The sequence below is a fragment of the Schistocerca americana genome, chromosome 11, assembly GCF_021461395.2.
Source record: "Schistocerca americana isolate TAMUIC-IGC-003095 chromosome 11, iqSchAmer2.1, whole genome shotgun sequence".
NCBI lineage: Eukaryota > Metazoa > Arthropoda > Insecta > Orthoptera > Acrididae > Schistocerca > Schistocerca americana.
This window is the reverse complement of record NC_060129.1, coordinates 130552339-130571900: the sequence shown is the minus strand read 5'-3', so window position 1 is coordinate 130571900 and position 19562 is coordinate 130552339. Positions and strand designations below refer to the sequence as shown.

General features: G+C 42.1%; 1 protein-coding gene across 1 annotated transcript in view; it reads left to right on the top strand.

The window, feature by feature from the left end:
• LOC124554137 (procollagen-lysine,2-oxoglutarate 5-dioxygenase) overlaps positions 1 to 18285 on the top strand; it is a 465996-nt gene extending 447711 nt beyond the window's left edge. Inside the window, exons 14-16 of the mRNA XM_047128203.1 lie at positions 5786 to 5932; positions 11972 to 12100; positions 13145 to 18285. Coding sequence (XP_046984159.1) covers positions 5786 to 5932; positions 11972 to 12100; positions 13145 to 13300 — 432 coding nt within the window. The 3' untranslated portion in view covers positions 13301 to 18285. The remainder of the gene's footprint in view (positions 1 to 5785; positions 5933 to 11971; positions 12101 to 13144) is intronic.
• The last annotated feature ends 1277 nt before the right edge of the window (positions 18286 to 19562 follow it).

The window sequence follows — 19562 nt, the reverse complement described above, 5'->3', positions numbered from 1 at the left end:
CACAAATGTCGATGAGAGAGTAAAATACAGATAGAGGCCATGTCTCTGTATCTCAGTTTTATTCTTCTCTCCTCCAACAGTGCCTTTATCTTGGTGCACTGTTGCCAAACATCAGTAAGTTTTTACTTGGTTTCGTTTTTGCTGTGTAGGACACCAAAGTTACTGGAGGCCTACGTGTTGGGAACTGCACTAACTCACTGCAAGTTTACAAGATAAATAACAGCTGACTGACATCAACAATCACTTTCTCTGAAAGTAAACCGATTGTTGTGAATATCAAGAATACCAACCAACAAGAAACTAACTTGCATTGTTGTAGAGATGAGAAATACGAAATCCTACTAAGGGAAATTTTCTATAGCATGGAAGCCTGGAGGGGGAGGGGAGGGGGGGGGGCGTTTATTGGACCCATAATAAGTTTATTTATTTTTTCTTTCAAAGCAGGAATTTTCTATAAAATATATTGACACTAACATTTCATAAAATAGCCAACAAACAATAACTCAAAGGGAATATGTAGTATGAAAGTTACTTGGGCAAAATCAGGGGACATAAAAAATTTTGGGTTCAACGAACCCCCCCCCCCCCCCCCTCCCTTTGGTGTCCTGGGGTTAACTGGGGCAATAGCTATATGTGGTGCATGGAAATTGGCGCTTAATGCTGAAAGGTTACAGAGAAATGAACTGAGTCATCCAACAAACCATCTGATGAAATCAGTTTTGCTATTAATTGTTCCTCAGTCGCAAATGTGACATACACTTTGGTAGTGTACGGAAATCCTGCGACTTTGTTGGCGTCTCTGTGAAGAGCCCCATGTGAGGGTGTGGGAGTCCAGCAATCCCTCGACCTGTCCCCAATCAGTTGCTGATCGCTTATAATTTCCGAGTGATCTCGTGAATCACTTGCATGAGGTGGCAGTATGGCTGTGACTCATTTGCCTAGCTGTTAAGCATAGTTGGGAAGTTTTGTTTTGTCTCACTATCACACATAGTATGTCCTTTATATTGGACATATAGTTATTCAGCGAACCGTTCTGAAGAGTGTAGCGGGAGTCAAATATTCCGCTAATAAGAAAGGATTCAAATCTAAAACTGATAATACTCTTAGACTTTGCAGTAAACAGCATACTGAAGGTTGTGCTTTAGAAGTAAAAAGTAATGGGAAGTCATTGTATACTGGGCTCCACATGGTGATTTTGAGTTATTTATGAAAGGACTAGAATTACACACACAAAAAATGTTTCGCATCACCTCAATTCTGAAAGCTCTGGAACTTGTATAGAAAATTGGAATAGAGATTCGGCACTTAAGTATATTACACTTTACAAAATGGACATTGACATTCAAGAAACGGTCAAACAAACCGTTAACTTGCCCCATGAACGCCGAGTGAAAAATTGCGCACCACAGTGATCACAAAGGTTCGCACCAGCCAGATCAAAGGCGATCTCCTTGGGAGTTACAAACCGTGCAGGACGTTCAGCTACAGGTATCCACTCTTAAAAGAATCCATGCAAACACATAAAAAGAAATTGCATCACCTCAGTTCCGAGAGTTCCGGAACCTCTACAGAAAATTGGAATGGAGATCAACATAAACATCATTTCTGCTCTTTTTATTGCTCATGAAAACCACACATTCCATTTCGTACCACCATACAGTGAGTTCTTCAGAGGTGACGGTCCAGATTGCTGTACACACCGGTACCTCTAATACACAGTAGCATGTCTCCTTGCATTGATGCATGCCTGTATTTGTCGTGACATACTATCCACAAGTTCATCGAGGCACTGTTGGTCCAGATTGTCCCTCTCCTCAACAGCAATTCGGCATAGATCCCTCTGAGTGGTTGGTGGGTCATGTCGTTAATAAACAGCCCTTTTCAGTCTACCCCAGGCTCGTTTGATAGGGTTCATGTCTGGAGAACATGCTGGCCACTCCAGCCGAGCGACATCATTATCCTGAAGGAAGTCATTCATGAGATGTGCACGATGGGGACACGAATTGTCGTCCAGTAAGACGAATGCCTCGCCAATAAGCTGCCGATACGGTTCCACTGTCGGTCGGAGGATGACATTCTCGTATCGTACAGCCGTTACGGCGCCTTCCGTGACCACCAGCAGCGTACATCGGCCCCACAAAATGCCACCTCAAAACAGCAGGCAACGTCCATCTTGCTACACTCGCTGGACAGTGTGTCTAAGGCATCCGGCCCGACCGAGATGCCTCCAAACACGTCCTCGATGATTGTCTGGTTGAAGGCATATGCGACACTCCGGTGAAGAGAATGTGATGCAAATCCTGACTGGTCCATTCAGCATGTTGTCGGCCCCATCTGCACCGTACTGCACGGTGTCGTGGTTGCAAAGATGGACCTCGCCACAGACATTGGGGGTGAAGTTGTGCATCGTGCAGCTTATTGCACACAGTTTGAGTCGTAACACGACGTCCTGTGGCTGCACGAGAAGCATTATTCAACACAGTGGTGTTGCTGTCAGGGTTCCTCCGAACCATAATTCGTAGGTAGTGGTCATCCACTACAGTAGCAGCCCTGAGCAAGTCAGGTCATCGACAGTTCCTGTCTCTCTGTATGTCCTCAATGTCTGAACAACATCGCTTCGGTTCACGCCGAGGCGCCTGGACACTTCCCTTGTTGAGAGCCCTTCCTGGCACAGAGTAACAATGCAGATGCGATCGACCCTCAGTACTGACCTTCTAGGCTCGGTTGGACTAGAGGCAACACGAGCCGTGTACCTCCTTCCTGGTGGAATGACTGGAACTGATCAGCTGTCGGACCCCCTCCATCTTATAGGCGCTATTCGTGCACGGTTGTTTATATCTTTGGGTGGGTTTAGTGACGTCTCTGAACAGTCAAAGGGACTGTGTCTATGATACAATATCCACAGTCAATGTCTGTCTTCAGGAGTTCTGGGAACCGGGGCGATGCAAAACTTTTTCCACGTGTGTGTATTATGAAATTTAAGTGGACATTTTAATTTAGTTACAGGAAATGTATTTGAATTTGTGAATAACGGAAACCTGCAACTATAGAATGGAATGACGGCAATGAAAAGTTGTGCCAGACTGGGATTTGAATGCAGATTTCCCACTTTAAGTGAGTGGTCACCTTAACTGTGTTGGCTACCTGTGCACAACTCAGTGGCCAGACTCATATTCCCGTACGTTGTCATTCTGGTGTCACAACCTGCACTTGTATACACATTATATAATTCCTGTACAGGGGAGACATTTATTTGAAAGTCGCTGGCTTGGTCTCGGCAGAGTAATACGAAGTTACAGTGCCTGTACTTGTAAGAAGTACAGTGTCTGAAGGAACGGGCAGTATGGTGACTACAGGATATGAAATGGCAGTTGCAAATAAGGGCAACCTCCAACTGTAGAATGGAATGGTGACATTGAAAATTTGTGCCGGACTGGGAAATTTCCAGTATTTCATTAAGGCTGTGGTCACCACAGTCCCTGTTCCTTAGGACATGCATGTGTGTCCAAAGAACACTTATTCATACTTCTTACAAATACACAAACTGCAATATTGCATCTAATTTAGTTTCTTAGGATATAGCCATTCTACAGCCACACTTAAGTCCCTTGTCATATCATAACATCTAACTCTCTGGCATAAAATTTGCAATGAGAATTATTGGAAATAGCAGTGCTGCTGTCAATAAAATTTCTATAGACACATTGAGAATGCAAAGCCATTGTGTAAATACTTCTGTGTAATCAGAAGTATCCGGGCACCTGGCTGAAAATGACTTAAAAGTTCATGGCACCCTCTGTCAGTAATGCTGGAATTAAATATGGTGTCGGTCCACCCTTAGCCTTGATGACAGCTTCCACTCTCGCAGACATATGTTCAATCAGGTGCTGGAGGGCTTCTTGGGGAGCAGCAGCCCATTCTTCACAGAATGTTGCACTGAGGAGAGGTATCGATGTCAGTCGGTGAGGCCTGGCACGAAGTCGGCGTTTCAAAATATGCCAACAGTATTCTATACGATTCAGGTGAGGAGTCTGTGCAGACCAGTCCATTACAGGGATGTTATTGTCATGTAACCACTCCACCACAGGCTGTGCATTACAGACAGGTGCTCGATGGGTGTTGGAAGAGGCAATCACCATCCCAAAATTCCTCTTCAACAGTGGAAAGCAAGAAGGTGCTTAAAACGTGGATGCCGGGCCCGGTGGCCGAGCGGTTCTAGGTGCTTCGGTCCGGAACCGCGCGACTGCTACAGTCGCAGGTTCGAATCCTGCCTCGCATGGATGTGTGTGATGTCCTTTGGCTAGTGAGGTTTAAGTAGTTCTAAGTTCTAGGGGACTGATGACCTCAGCTGTTAAGTTCCATAGTGCTCAGAGCCATTTGAACCATTTTTTGAAAACGTGGATGTAGGCCTGTGCTGTGATAGTGGCACGCAAAACAAGAAGGGGTGCAAGCTCCCTCCATGAAAAAAATGACCGAACCATAACACCACCGCCTCCAAATTTTACTGTTGGCACTTCACACGCCGGAAGATGACGTTTATCGGGCATTCACCATACCCACACCCTGGCATCAGATGACCACATTGTGTACCATGATTCATCACTCCACACAATGTTTTTCGACTGTTCAATCGTCCAATGTTTACGCTCTTTACAACAAGTGAGGCATCGTTTGGCATTTACTGGCACGATGTGAGCAGCCGCTCGATCACGAAATCCAAGTTTTCTCACCTCCCGCCAAATTTCATAGTACTTGCAGTGGATCCTGATGCAGTTTGGAATTCCTGTGTGACGGTCTGGATAGATGTTTTCCTATTACGCATTACGAGCCTCTTCAACTGTTGGCAGTCTCTGTCAGTCAACAGATGAGGTCAGCCTGTATGCTTTTGTGCTGTTCGTGTCCCTTCACAGTTTCCACTTCACTATCACATAAGAAACAGTGGACCTAGGGACGTTTAGGAGTGTGGAAATCTCGCGTACAGACGTATGACACGAGTGGCACCCAATCACCTGACCACGTTCGAAGTCCGTGAATTCCGTGGAGCGCCCCATTCTGCTGTCATGTCTAACGTTTACTGAGCTCGCTGATGGAGTAGATGGCAGTAGGTAGCAGCACAATGCACCTAATATAAAAAACATACGTTTTTGGGGGTGTCCGGATACTTTTGATGACATCGTGTATTTATGAAATACGGGCTAGAAAGATGTACACAACACACTTGGAGTCAGAGAAAAATGTAATGTATTCTTTAATATATCCTACAGTTTCCAAGAAAGGTCTAACAAAACATTCAATTCAGTTTTTTATTGATTATTTTATTTGCAAGTGTCAGTCCAAATATGGGTCAAAATTGCTCAGTAAACTGCTAACGTGTGGCAGGGTGGCAGTGAGCAATTGTCGGTGGCAGCTCCAATGAGACTGTCAGCAATGTGCCACCCACTTGTGGGGCCCCACGGTACGATTGGCCAGCTACATAATGGGTCTGCAAGACGTGTCTGTAAGAGGTGGTGATGGCAACACAGCGAGCCTTCACGAGCTCGAGTGTGCAAACAAATCTGACTCGGCAAGAAAATGGAGAAAAATTTATCCGATAGTGTCACTGCAAAAATCTGTATACTGATAGTGGATCTCTCTCTCTCTCTCTCTCTCTCTCTCTCTCTCTTCTTCCCCCCCCCCCCCCCCACCCTTACTTAAAAGCTTGAGAATACAGAAAACAGAGGTACCAGTATCAGTACCGACAGGAATCTGGCAGCCACTCTCTTCACACTGGTGTTTCCTTTTGCAGGACCCGCGGTTGGAGGGCGGTTACGAGAACGTGCCGACGCGTGACATCCACATGAAGCAGGTGGGGCTGGACCCGCAGTGGATGGAGTTCCTGCGCCTGTACGTGCGGCCGCTGCAGGAGCTCGTCTTCCTGGGATACATCCACGACGTGAGTCCGAGTCCGCTTCTCCTTACTTCAGCTCGTTTCCGTCCGAGCCACCGGCACAGTACACGTATACCGTGACGCCCGTTGTGTCGTCGTATTGCGAGGCGCCACGTATACCGTTCGTATACGTATACGTGTATGTCGTCGTCGTCGTCTCCTCTTTCCCTCGTCGATATCGGAGTGTGTGAAATGTTTATGTTAGTCAAAATGTTATGACAGCGAACCGATAGTTCTGTATTGACAAGTTACTCTGTAACTGCAATATATGATCTGAAGATGGGCAGCTAGCCTGAAACCGGTCATTGAAAATAAAAAATAGCGATGAAATACTGAAATGCCATATTTTAATTTTTGTTTACGTTAGTGTTTACCTATTTGTTGTCAGCAACAGACAACTGCACTTCCACGGTATCACCTGATTCCGGAATAGCTAGTTTAATATACACTCCTGGAAATGGAAAAAAGAACACATTGACACCGGTGTGTCAGACCCACCATACTTGCTCCGGACACTGCGAGAGGGCTGTACAAGCAATGATCACACGCACGGCACAGCGGACACACCAGGAACCGCGGTGTTGGCCGTCGAATGGCGCTAGCTGCGCAGCATTTGTGCACCGCCGCCGTCAGTGTCAGCCAGTTTGCCGTGGCATACGGAGCTCCATCGCAGTCTTTAACACTGGTAGCATGCCGCGACAGCGTGGACGTGAACCGTATGTGCAGTTGACGGACTTTGAGCGAGGGCGTATAGTGGGCATGCGGGAGGCCGGGTGGACGTACCGCCGAATTGCTCAACACGTGGGGCGTGAGGTCTCGACAGTACATCGATGTTGTCGCCAGTGGTCGGCGGAAGGTGCACGTGGCCGTCGACCGGACCGCAGTGACGCACGGATGCACGCCAAGACCGTAGGATCCTACGCAGTGCCGTAGGGGACCGCACCGCCACTTCCCAGCAAATTAGGGACACTGTTGCTCCTGGGGTATCGGCGAGGACCATTCGCAACCGTCTCCATGAAGCTGGGCTACGGTCCCGCACACCGTTACGCCGTCTTCCGCTCACGCCCCAACATCGTGCAGCCCGCCTCCAGTGGTGTCGCGACAGGAGTGAATGGAGGGACGAATGGAGACGTGTCGTCTTCAGCAATGAGAGTCGCTTCTGCCTTGGTGCCAATGATGGTCGTATGCGTGTCTGGCGCCGTGCAGGTGAGCGCCACAATCAGGACTGCATACGACCGAGGCACACAGGGCCAACACCCGGCATCATGGTGTGGGGAGCGATCTCCTACACTGGCCGTACACCACTGGTGATCGTCGAGGGGACACTGAATAGTGCACGGTACATCCAAACCGTCATCGAACCCATCGTTCTACCATTCCTAGACCGGCAAGGGAACTTGCTGTTCCAACAGGACAATGCGCGTCCGCATGTATCCCGTGCCACCCAACGTGCTCTAGAAGGTGTAAGGCAACTACCCTGGCCAGCAAGATCTCCGGATCTGTCCCCCATTGAGCATGTTTGGGACTGGATGAAGCGTCGTCTCACGCGGTCTGCACGTCCAGCACGAACGCTGGTCCAACTGAGGCGCCAGGTGGAAATGGCATGGCAAGCCGTTCCACAGGACTACATCCAGCATCTCTACGAGTCTCCATGGGAGAATAGCAGCCTGCATTGCTGCGAAAGGTGGATATACACTGTACTAGTGCCGACATTGTGCATGCTCTGTTGCCTGTGTCTATGTGCCTGTGGTTCTGTCAGTGTGATCATGTGATGTATCTGACCCCAGGAATGTGTCAATAAGTTTCCCCTTCCTGGGACAATGAATTCACGGTGTTCTTATTTCAATTTCCAGGAGTGTAGTATAAATATAGTGGGTTTCGATGCTACGTTATTTAAGTGTGATATTATTCTTCACTTAACCTTTGAGACTTTAAGAACCAGCTACTCTTAATCAGGCCCAAAACTCGACTTGTAACGAGAGCACTTGCAATCGGTCTGTGACAATATTAATAATACTTAGGGCTCTACACCACTATAAGAAAGTATCACTGTTCATGAAATAACAAAATGTACGAATAAACTTCTTTAAATTTTTCCTTTTTATCCAAACAAATTCTTTCAAAGGTTTATTTCACATCCGCAAATCATCCACACTTCGATGTAGAGTGTAAACGTCTGCATGAAAAATAGTACACTGTTTCTGCTGTTAACTACGTAGGAGCTTTTGGGTTGCTAGGCTACTTTGATCTACAGGATTTGTATTGGATTTTGAAAATGATCTTTCTATCCAAATTTACGTCCTCCACAATGGCTCGTCAAATATTCTACCCTTTCGCGACAATTCAGAATTCGCAAACATTGCATTTTCACGAGTTTAAAGCAAACCATCGGCGGCGGGAAAGCAGTCTTGACACTGCGACGCTTACTGGGCTGTCGCGAAATTGGCCGGCACGCATCTACAACCAATTTCAAGGTCATAATTCGCCCTAGACAAATGTGTGCAATTGAACTTCGTCCAGCCAATTATTTCTGGAACTGTAATCACTGATACCAACACTGACCGTCCATGAATGCACAATTAACACTTTTTTGTTTTAAGAGGAAACGAATGACGTCATGTCATCTACATAGTTATTAAAATACGAAAGCGCTGGCACGTCGATAGACACACAAACATACACACAAAATTCAAGCTTTCGCAACAAACTGTTGCCTCATCAGGAAAGAGGGAAGGAGAGGGAAAGACGAAAGGATGTGGGTTTTAAGGGAGAGGGTAAGGAGTCATTCCAATCCCGGGAGCGGAAAGACTTACCTTAGGGGGGAAAAAAGGACGGGTATACACTCGCTCGCGCGTATATATATATATATATATATATATATATATATATATATATATATAGACACCACACACGTGTCTGTATATGTGTGGAATGTTTCCCTCTATTATAAAAAAAAAAATATTCATTTACACAATTTTAACTGGTCTAACAAGGGGAGGCCGCCAATTGTGTAATTCAGATTCAATTCAGACTGCGCATAATAAAAGCTCATGGACAGAGGTGTAATGTGGCAAAGCACCAAGATGCACTTCTCAGCTGTTGTCGAGAAAATCGACAGTTAAAAATTAACCGTTGCTGTTAAATACTCTCTACGAAACAGAATTTTCTACAGCGTCGTGGCGCAGTGGTAAGCGCTCGGGTTCGTAATCCGAAGGTCGCCGGATCGAATCTCGTGCCATGCAACCCCTTTTTTTTTTTTATTCAATTGTGTGTGTATACACACACACACACATATATATATATATATATATATATATATAATTCCCGGCAATCAGTTGCAACAATTATGCATAAGTTGTTGAAAGTCGTCTTTCGTGGAAAAACTGGCGACTTCAAACATCATTATGTTTTCCCCAAACAAAGTTGTATTTCACAAATGTTATTAATTGTCTTCATAATGTTAACCACGTATAGTTAACGGAAGACGTAAAAACAATATTCCGAAACGAATACGTATAGCGTAACTCAAACGTTCGAATTAGAATAGAAACCCCACGAACACAAAATTGCTGTGGCAGGTATGAAATATAAACTCCGTTACTCGCTCGTTACACTTGAAGGACAGATGTTGAATGGGCCGAAACGAGCCGCCGCATAACAGCGTAGTTGCCTGCTAACTTCGAAAGAAGGTAGATGCGGTCCCTAGCGCAACTTATAACATCGTCGAAAATCAGTGCGGACGTGAGAGCTTTGGTACACCCTGTTAAACAAACGGAAAAATGGAGGCAGTACAATTGGAGAGCGATCCGCCTTCACCAACATGCAGAAGCAATTCATTAATAGTTTATATATATATAAACTATTAATGAATTGCTTATACATGTTATATTTGAATTACAATAAACTAATAATAAAAAAATGTTGCACGGCGCGAGATTCGATCCGGCGACCTTCGGATTATGAACCCGAGTGCGTACCGCTGCGCCACGACGCTGTGAAGAATTGATAATCGCAGAGAGTATTTCACGGCAACGGTTTCTTTTAACTGTCGATTTTCTCGACAACGGCTGAGAAGTGCATCTTGGTGCTTTGCCACATTACACCTCTGGCCATGAGCTTTTACGAGGTGCGGCTAGAAAAAAACCGGACTGATGCTGGAAAAAACATTTATTTACAATTATTTACAATTTCATGTTATCTCCTTCAATGTACACTCCTCCTCGGTCTCTACACCGCTCCATACGAATTTTCCACTGTTCATAGCAATGCTGCAGATCATTTTCGGTAAGTCCATACATTACTTCCGTCGCTTTTTCTTTTACTGCTTCAACAGTCTCAAATCTAGTTCCTTTCAAAGCTGACTTGACTTTAGGCAAAAGAAAAAAGTCACAGGGGGCCAAATCAGGTGAGTAGGGTGGATGATCTAAGATTGGAATGTTGTGTTTTGCCAAAAACGTCTTCACTGACAACGCACTGTGAGCTGGGGCATTGTCTTGGTGAAGGATCCATGACTTTTTTCTCCACAAATCGTTCCGTTTTCTCCGTACTCGCTCACGTAGGGTAGCCAGGACGCTAATGTAGTAATGCTGATTCACTGTTTGTCCCTCTGGTACCCAATCAATGTGCACAATCCCTTTGATGTCAAAAAAACAATCATCATTGCCTTGAATTTCGATTTTGACATTCGTGCTTTTTTTTGTCGTGGAGAACCAGGAGTTTTCCAATGCATCGATTGGCGTTTAGTTTCGGGATCGTAAGTAAAAAACCACGATTCATCGCATGTAATAACATTTTGTAAGAAGGTGGGATCACTTTCAATGTTTTCCAGGATGTCAGAACAAATCATTCTTCGGCGTTCCTTCTGTTCAATTGTGAGACACTTTGGAACCATTTTTGAACACACTTTGTTCATGTTGAAACTTTCATGAAGAATCTGCCTAATACTTTCCTTGTCAACTCCTGTTAACTCAGACACTGCTCTGATTGTTAAACGGCGATCTTGTCGAACAAGTTTACCGATTTTTTCAATGTTTGCATCAGTTTTTGCTGACAATGGTCTGCCAGTGCGAGTGTCATCACTGGTGTCTTCGCGGCCATCTTTAAATCGTTTAAACCACTCAAACACTTGTGTTCGCGATAAACAATCATCGCCGTACACTTGTTGTAACATTACAAACGTTTCACTTGCAGATTTTCCTAGTTTGAAGCAAAATTTGATGTTAACACGCTGTTCTTTCTGTACACTCAACGTTTTCCGACGAACAGACAAAACGTCAACTACTTAAAACAGACGCCACGGGCAGACTGAGTGCAGGAGGCAGATGAAACTCGAGCAGAAAGGCGGAGCGAGAGTCACGTGACAGGCCACGCGACGTTCAGCCTTATTGCATTCGTTTTATTGTTTCACCAGTACTAGTCCGGTTTTTTTCTAGCCACACCTCGTATTATGCGCAGTTTGAATCGAATCTGAATTTCACAATTGGCGGCCTCCCCTTGTAAGTCAGCTATGCAATACAAATGATATTTTAGTTTATTGTTTTGAGCCAACTTCACACCTAAATGACTGATATCGTACGTAATGATAAAAAATTTCGTTAATATTATATTGTTGTTTAGTTTTACTCATGACAGTGAAGTGTCATAATTGTGTGTGTGTTATTATGGAAAGCTATGTGTGGAATTATTTTAACATTTTTTTTACAATGCCTGTTGCACTTTTATAATAGATTGCACTTTCCAAATTACATATTACTGTTATAAATGAAGAAAATAAGCATGTTGGCATGCCATGTAGCCACTACTGTAATAGAGTTTTCACCATATTGTTTTTGTTCTACTGTGGGTTGCTTATTCTGGTAGTTATCACTCATTTGTAACAGCCTTAGTTTCATCTCAGCTTGAGACTGTGCTTCGCACTGTCTTCGGTTTGATATGGGCCACTCCATTGATACAATGCAGATATCAGTAGCTTTTTTATCTAATTTTAAGATTCCCAGTTTATTTACAATATTAATGTATCCTTGTTCTTTCCATGTCTTGCTACAGCCACCACGTTCGCTGATGAACTTTGTCGTCCGCTATCGGCCGGACGAGCAGCCGTCACTGCGGCCACACCACGACTCCTCGACATACACCATCAACGTTGCCCTCAACACACCTAAGGTTGATTATGAGGTGAGCTTTGTGGGGAGAATTCTCCACGAGTTGTGTGACCTGAGTATTAACAATAAATTGTGTTCAGGCGGTTTTGATGTGATTGACCTTTCACAATACACTCTTAAGACAAAAAACGGTGCACCACAGAGGAATTATCCAAACGAGATGGAAATTGGTAGATGTGACATAAGTGTACAGACAAACAAATGATTACAATTTCACTGTGCTGCATCAAATTAAGTAAAACGTGTGAAATTTTAAAGCCTTTGCAGAGGTAATATCGCACTGCATAAAATTTCCACACAGTTGATTTTACCTCATACATCACAGTGAATGAAATGTAGATAAGATATAAAAATTTCTTTTCAATTTGAGAGCAGTACAATATCTTACTTTGTTCTCAAGTTATTAGGTTTTATATGTGAAGAATGAGACACGGAAATAACTCATCCCCAGCAGTGAGAAGTCAACAGCTCAGGATGCGTACAGATGTCTGTAGGACTGTAGAAAAACCAAAGCGGAGTGCTTATTTGTGTCCACAGCACCTGGGGAACAGGGTAGCAGGACACATACAGATGCGCAGAGCAGTAAAACAGTTAAATTACTAAATTTATATGGGAAAGTGCTGAAGTCCAGCATTAGTGGAATAACTAATGACATTCCACAAAGTCAAGACCACTGTAAGAAATTTCAATTTTTATAGTAGTACTACAGTTTTTGACAAAAAAGATTTTTCTCGGGAAGATTATGAATCGGTCATTGTGCAAAGAGCGAACATTCAAAATTGTTGTAATATGTCAAATTTAATTGTAAAAGAACCAAACATTAATACCTCACCAAATAGCAGAAGCTGTACGGGATGTACAGCAGTTGCTGTATATTTCACAGATTTGATTGAAAATTTTATTTCAATTTTTTTTTTACTTTTAGTGTTTCCCATTGAAACTTGTGTGGCACACCAGCCTGTCTTTCATGTCAAAAGCAGCACATTTAAATTAATGTTTCATATATACAGCTTACCTGTCGCTACACGACGTCACTCGTGGCACACTGGTGTTTCAGGGTGGAGGCTGCCGATTCATCCGGTACAACTGCTCGGTGACGAACACGCGCCTCGGCTGGATGCTGATGCACCCGGGCCGGCTCACGCACTACCACGAGGGGCTCAAGGTCACCAAGGGCACGCGCTACATCATGATCTCCTTCGTCGACCCCTGAGCGGTGCGCACGATGGTGAAACACTTGACACTGGTGGACGTCAGTCCTCTGCGCGGAGACTCTTTTACTTGTATTGTGTTTGGTGCAGCTCTACGTCATGCAGAATACAGTGCCGGATAGAAAATTCTCGTAAGCCAAAAGTAGATTATAAAGGGACAGAACAGCTGGGCTGTACTTACATTAAGAAGGTGGAATTCCTTGTATTGCAGGTAGCCTTAAGTCCCACCCTCCATAACATATGTAAAAGTATTAATACAACTACTCTTTCTTTATTCAATTTCTTACCATTTGTAGAATTTCATTATTTACTCTATTATTTATTTATTCTCACGTGCTCCACAGATACGTACAGTGACGAGGTCACCCCGGATGTGAAACTTGTCGAGCCTAAACTATCCAGCTATTTTACTTCCCTTTTAGATCCTCTCAATTGACCATTATTATTGTTATAATTATTAATAATAGACAACAGAATTCTCGTGTGCTCGTTCATTCACATGGGCTGATAGTTGAAGTACGGTTCCTTTCCAATAGTATAGTGCCAAACAGTTTAATGTAATTTTCATTCTGCTTTCATTATCCCAATTGTATGGCACTCACACACCGTGCGAGTGGATAATAAATAAGCAACATTTGTTTAAGTTCCACTTCTTTTAGTTGTATATGCAATCCCAGAAAACTATTCCCTCACTGGAGCACAAGTCACATGTTCTTCACTATTTGAACCACTTTCACCTGCATTCTCTACTTAAAAATGTCTCGTGTCACAAATGTTACCTTCTATTCCCCACTCCTGAGTGAGGTGCTAGTACAAAGGGGTGATGGCAGTGAAAATGGCTGACCACTCACCCAGATTTAGGTTTTCCAGTTTCTCTTAATTGATTAAGGTGAATGACGGGATGTTTCCTTTGAAAAGGGTGTGGCCAGTTTCCTTCCCTCATATTTTCTCCAATTTGAGTTCACGTTTAATTTCCAATTAATCTCGTCATTGGTGGTATGCTCGAGCCTAACCCCCATTTATTCTTCAGCTTTCCCCGTACTTCTTAATTGTACTTTGCATTTCACATGAGATTCTGTTCCTCTTAGTCCAAATTCACTCCTCACTCTGTCCTCTCACTTCCAAAGCCGGTGTATGCCTATATTTGACCTCCTACCCTCCATCTCGACCTGGCGTCTTGATCTTCTCTGCTTTCTAATCCGCCACTCCTTCCTCCCAGTGGAAGAAACTAACAGTTTAGGGAACCGTATAATTTTTCCTACTTTTAAACGAGCCTGTTGGAAGTACTTGGAATTCACCATTCCTGATAGTAAGTGCAATCCAGTCAATCTGCCTCCTTGTAATTTTACAGGATACATATTAGCGGGACAGTCTGACCCTTCATGTACTTTTCCTCATTTTGGGGGACAGGGAGTGGTTAATTTTGTACCTGTAGAAGCTACCAGACAGTGTGGGGAATGTACTACAAAGATTGAAACTGTTCTCAGTAAATGGCTGAAATTTTGACACCAGCCTTTGAATTGACTATTACTGATATGGGGAAGGTGGGGTAAAGTGACCACACTACGAGCAATTGTATTTTCACCGAACTGTGACTATCGTAGAAGCTTGCAGTTTAGACATTTTGAATCTAGATTCTGTGAGGCATCATATCTTAAGTGAAAAAGAAAATAATATATGGAACTGTATACGGATATTTTGTTAGGGCTTATATAGTGATCACTTTTTCCTGTCTTAGGAGATAATACGACCAGTGCCATCACAACAGGATCCCACATTTCTTGTTCCATTTTTCTGACATATTTTCCAGGCATCTTGGTGCCCTTGTATCTGAAAGAATACTGTGCAGCTGCAGCACATTGTTTTTAATTGGATTTTTGTATTAGACCAAAAACAATGGTACAGAGAAGGTATTAAATAAAATAAATTAATTAATTCAAAATTGTTACAAAGAGGTAGAATGACAGATGATAGCTTTTTGTATAAAAGATTAAGAAGTTATGTAGTATCATGTGTGCTGTATAGAAGTAACCAAGTCTTACTGGGGTAAACACTTTTCCCGATCAGTTGCCATGTCGGCATTAGTGGTTCACAAGTGAAATTGCCAGACTGAAAGAAGCAACAAGGAATTACATTTGTGGGCCAAAATTCATTGTTTAAACATTGTTATTTTAAAAAGGCATTATGCTACGTACAGTTGAGATAACAGGAATTATATAAACGACATACCTTAAATCAGATGACACAAAATCAGAAAAGCTTTTATTAAAAAATAACAGATCAAACTTCTCTGTCCATCTCACTGACGACAATGATGGTGTCTGTTAGAACCAGTCTGACAACTTGTATCAGCAGCATTGTTTAGAGCAAAAGGTACACAGTAGTTGCTTCTCCTGCCCTGTCCTCTTCATCCCACCTCCTCTCAAATGTCGTAACTAGAACTGAATGTTACATCATAATATTGGCAATTAGCTAGGCAGGCAGTTTTGTGGTTACCACACACTGCAACCGATATTTCAGGAAGAATCTTCTATAAGGCACACCAAGCACCCAACTATTCCGGCTAATGCAGATCCAAGTCTGTACCGATGACTGGAGAACACAGATTATCCAAAATATGGATGTTTTTACTGGAAACTGCTCTTTGCTGTATTTCCAAAACATGCTCGTGTTACATTTGAAAGCCCACTGCATTACTCACTGGAAGCTGAAACTCATTCACGAAATTACTCTTAAAACACTAATGTAACTGGATAGATAAAGAAACTTCACACCACGTAATGGAAGGAGAACTCACATATAAAAGTTATTATGTATGCAAGCTTTTGGAGCCAGTGGCTCTTTCTTCTGGCAGAAGGGGGTGAAGGCAAACGAATGGTGACATTTAGGAAAAGGGTAAAGAGTTTGGAAAAGTCACCCAGAACCCCAGGTCAAGGGAGACTTCATGGATGGGATAAGGGAAAGACTGATTGTTGAGGACTGCACCAGATGGGATATGAAAAATCAAAAACCAATATGATTTTTTCATATCTTGACTAGTGCAGTCCAACAATCATTCTTTCCTTGTCATATCATCCAATAAGTATCCACAGATCTAGGGTCTTTTCCGAACTACCCCTTTTCCTTCACCCTTCAAGCCCTTCTGCCAGAAGGAGAAGAAGTCACAGGCTCCAAAATATTGCAGGCTGTAATACCTTTACACGTGTGTTCCCCTATTGCCGGTTAGTTAGTAGATTTTTTTATGTATCCGGTTACATTATATTTCCAAAAATTGATTATTTTTGATGACATCTTAAAATACTCTATATTCTGTATCATTTGCTTTCAATTCATTTTCAGGAAATAATCATCTAGAGTTTTTCTGTTTCTGTTCTTCATTCACATTCATGATGACCCACAGTTGTTATCTTCTAGAGTGTGAAACATCATTATAGTCGAACAAATTTTCTCCTGCATCCTCGAATAACACATCAGCCTGTTTAGTATGAGTGGTAAAACGTGATATATGCATAACAGTTTATTCCAGGTGAAAATAATCAATCTAATTACAACGGAATATGCAGATCTTTTGGTCTTTAACATTGCTGAACATCTGTCACTACTCATTAACTATTGTAACCACTGTTCTGCTACCCCAGTGTATTTAAAAGCAACTTTGAGTCACAATAACATTGTATTAATAAATATGCCATTGCATTCTTAATAGTCTGCCCTCTCATCTTTCGGTACAGCAGTGCATTAAATGAACACAATGGCAGTTACAGAATATGCATCAAATACGAGATAAGACACACTACATTACAATTAGGTGCTGCCATTTTGTAAGTGTGCACTTATGGATACAGCTGTGTATCGAACACATTGCAGCATTGAAGGAATGGGATAAAAATGCTTTACGACCTAATTATTTCTGATCATTTTCTTTGACTTTTATCACATTATAAGAAAAGTTGTACTGTAGTCTGCATGACAGATACCTTTAAACTATAGATCAATGATGACGAGCTGCCACACCTTGCCTACTTGGCACAAATAATTTAAAATTATTTTTTACACTAATAATTTTGTAACACATGTACACTAGTTAAGCTTGACACTGCCATTATTGTGCAAAACAGAAGTAGTGTAATTCCTAATACCATTCAGTTTCCAATGTTACCATTGTAAGGTCAGCGTAAAGTTATTAATGTTCTTATTACTTGCACTTTATTTATTATAGTAGGATATACAAAAATGAAGAGCGGTGAAATGACATTGTTCCTCTTAGTGTAATGGGTTTGCCTTCTATAGTAAGACTGTTGTGTCACGAAAGGGAGATAAGATGGCAAAATTGGAACAAATAAATTATCACAATATCATTGGTAGCCCAGACAAATTAATGTTCTTTGAAACACATTAGTAACACTTTCCAGTGTTTTGATATTACTCAACGACTGATATTCTAAATATATTATACATATAATGTCTTCCCTTTTTACCTGTTAGTACTCATATTCGGTTCCCAATTTTTCGGTGATTTGTCATAAGGCTTTCGTGTAAGGAACTAAATAATCACTTGCTTTGTTATACATTTTAAGGAGGAACGACAAGTAAGAGTAATCTGTGATGCCTTTAACATTTTTTCTTACATTTGATTAGTACTGTTGGTGATAAAGGTCACTAGTTGAGGCCCGAATTGTTTGAGCTCGCAGTTAACATTTACTTCGGTATAATAATGTTTGTGTTACATTTGGTGTTCACATTAAATAGTAATTATTTAATGTATGGGCCTGTATGTCACTTTTGAAATTGATTGGTGCTAGTTTGTAAGATGACGACTGATGACAAAGTGAAAATGATGTTTTGGGAATCAACGGCTGCTTGGTCAGACTTTTATAGCTTTCTAAAATTAATAGCTTTGTTAAGAATATAAAAGTGTTAAGTAATTTTAGTGTTATATGTATGCATGACTCTACTGTAATTTGAACAGTAAACTATTGATACAAAACTTGTGGTTTTATTGAAGCTTAGGAAAACAGTTAACCCTTACGTAAGCAACTATATTTCTTTACTGCATCGTATCACCTCGGTACACTGCTGGAATCTAGAGATTGTTTGCTGTACCAGCTGCAGTTTTTGTCCGTTGAGAAATATAGGTTTTAATTGTTGTGAAATGTCCATTTTGCTCTGAGAAATTTACATACCGCCAAATAACATTGTTTTAAAGGCTAGTGGGAAGTATGCTACCACCAAAGTGATTTTTCCATGAAACATGGTAAGCAATTAATATTTCTTTTTGTGGAATGTGAGGAGCATACCTACCACCAACGCAGCAGTTTTAATACATTCTTTCCACTTGTGAATATGCCTGACAGCAAGTGGTGGTACACTGTACCCAATGTATAGAAGTGTATACTACAATCAGTTTGTGTTTGACAAGATTAAACAATGGAAACTCCAGGTAGGAATATCAACAATGTAGGAATATCAACAATGTAGGAAAAGATAGATTGCTACTTACTGCAAAGCAGACATATTAAATTGCAGACAGGCACAATTAGAAGACACTTACACAAAACCTTCGGCCACAGTAAAAGAAAAACACATACCATTCGTACACGAAACCAAATACACCTCACACACATGATCACCAACTCTGCATTCTGACCTGAGATGCCAGTGTTTGTCATCACGTGAGCGCGAGGTGTGCTTGCTTGTGTATGTGAATAGTGTGTCTTTTTGTTTTGCTGATGATGGCTGTGGCCGAAAACTTCGTGCAAGTGTTTTAATTGCACCTGTCTGCAACTTTATGTGTCTTCGTAGCGGTAAGTAGTAATCTGTCTTTTCCTAAATTGTTGATACGCCTACCTGGAGTTTCTGTTTGTTGTGAAATCACAACTGTTTTCACTTGTAAAGTCAGAAAACAATTTTTTGTTTGAGCAGAAATTTTTAAATTTTCAGATCCAGCACTGTGTGAGTTGGCTTCTACAGATGTTTCGTATCATTGAGAGAATTCTGAAAATTGTTTAATGGCAACACAAAACAACTCACTAGAGTGCCTTGGGAAGAATACTTACCACCATGTTGTTCGATCCTAAATCACAAAAATAAATTTATCAAAAATTAAATAGTCATTTTATTGCAGTGCTGCTGCAAAAAATGGGCCCATGAAAGTGGCAATCTTTTTTTCTACACTATGTGATCAAAAGTATCCGGACACCTGGCTGAAAATGATTCACAAGTTCGTAGTGCCCTCCATCCGTAATGCTGGGATTCAATACGGTG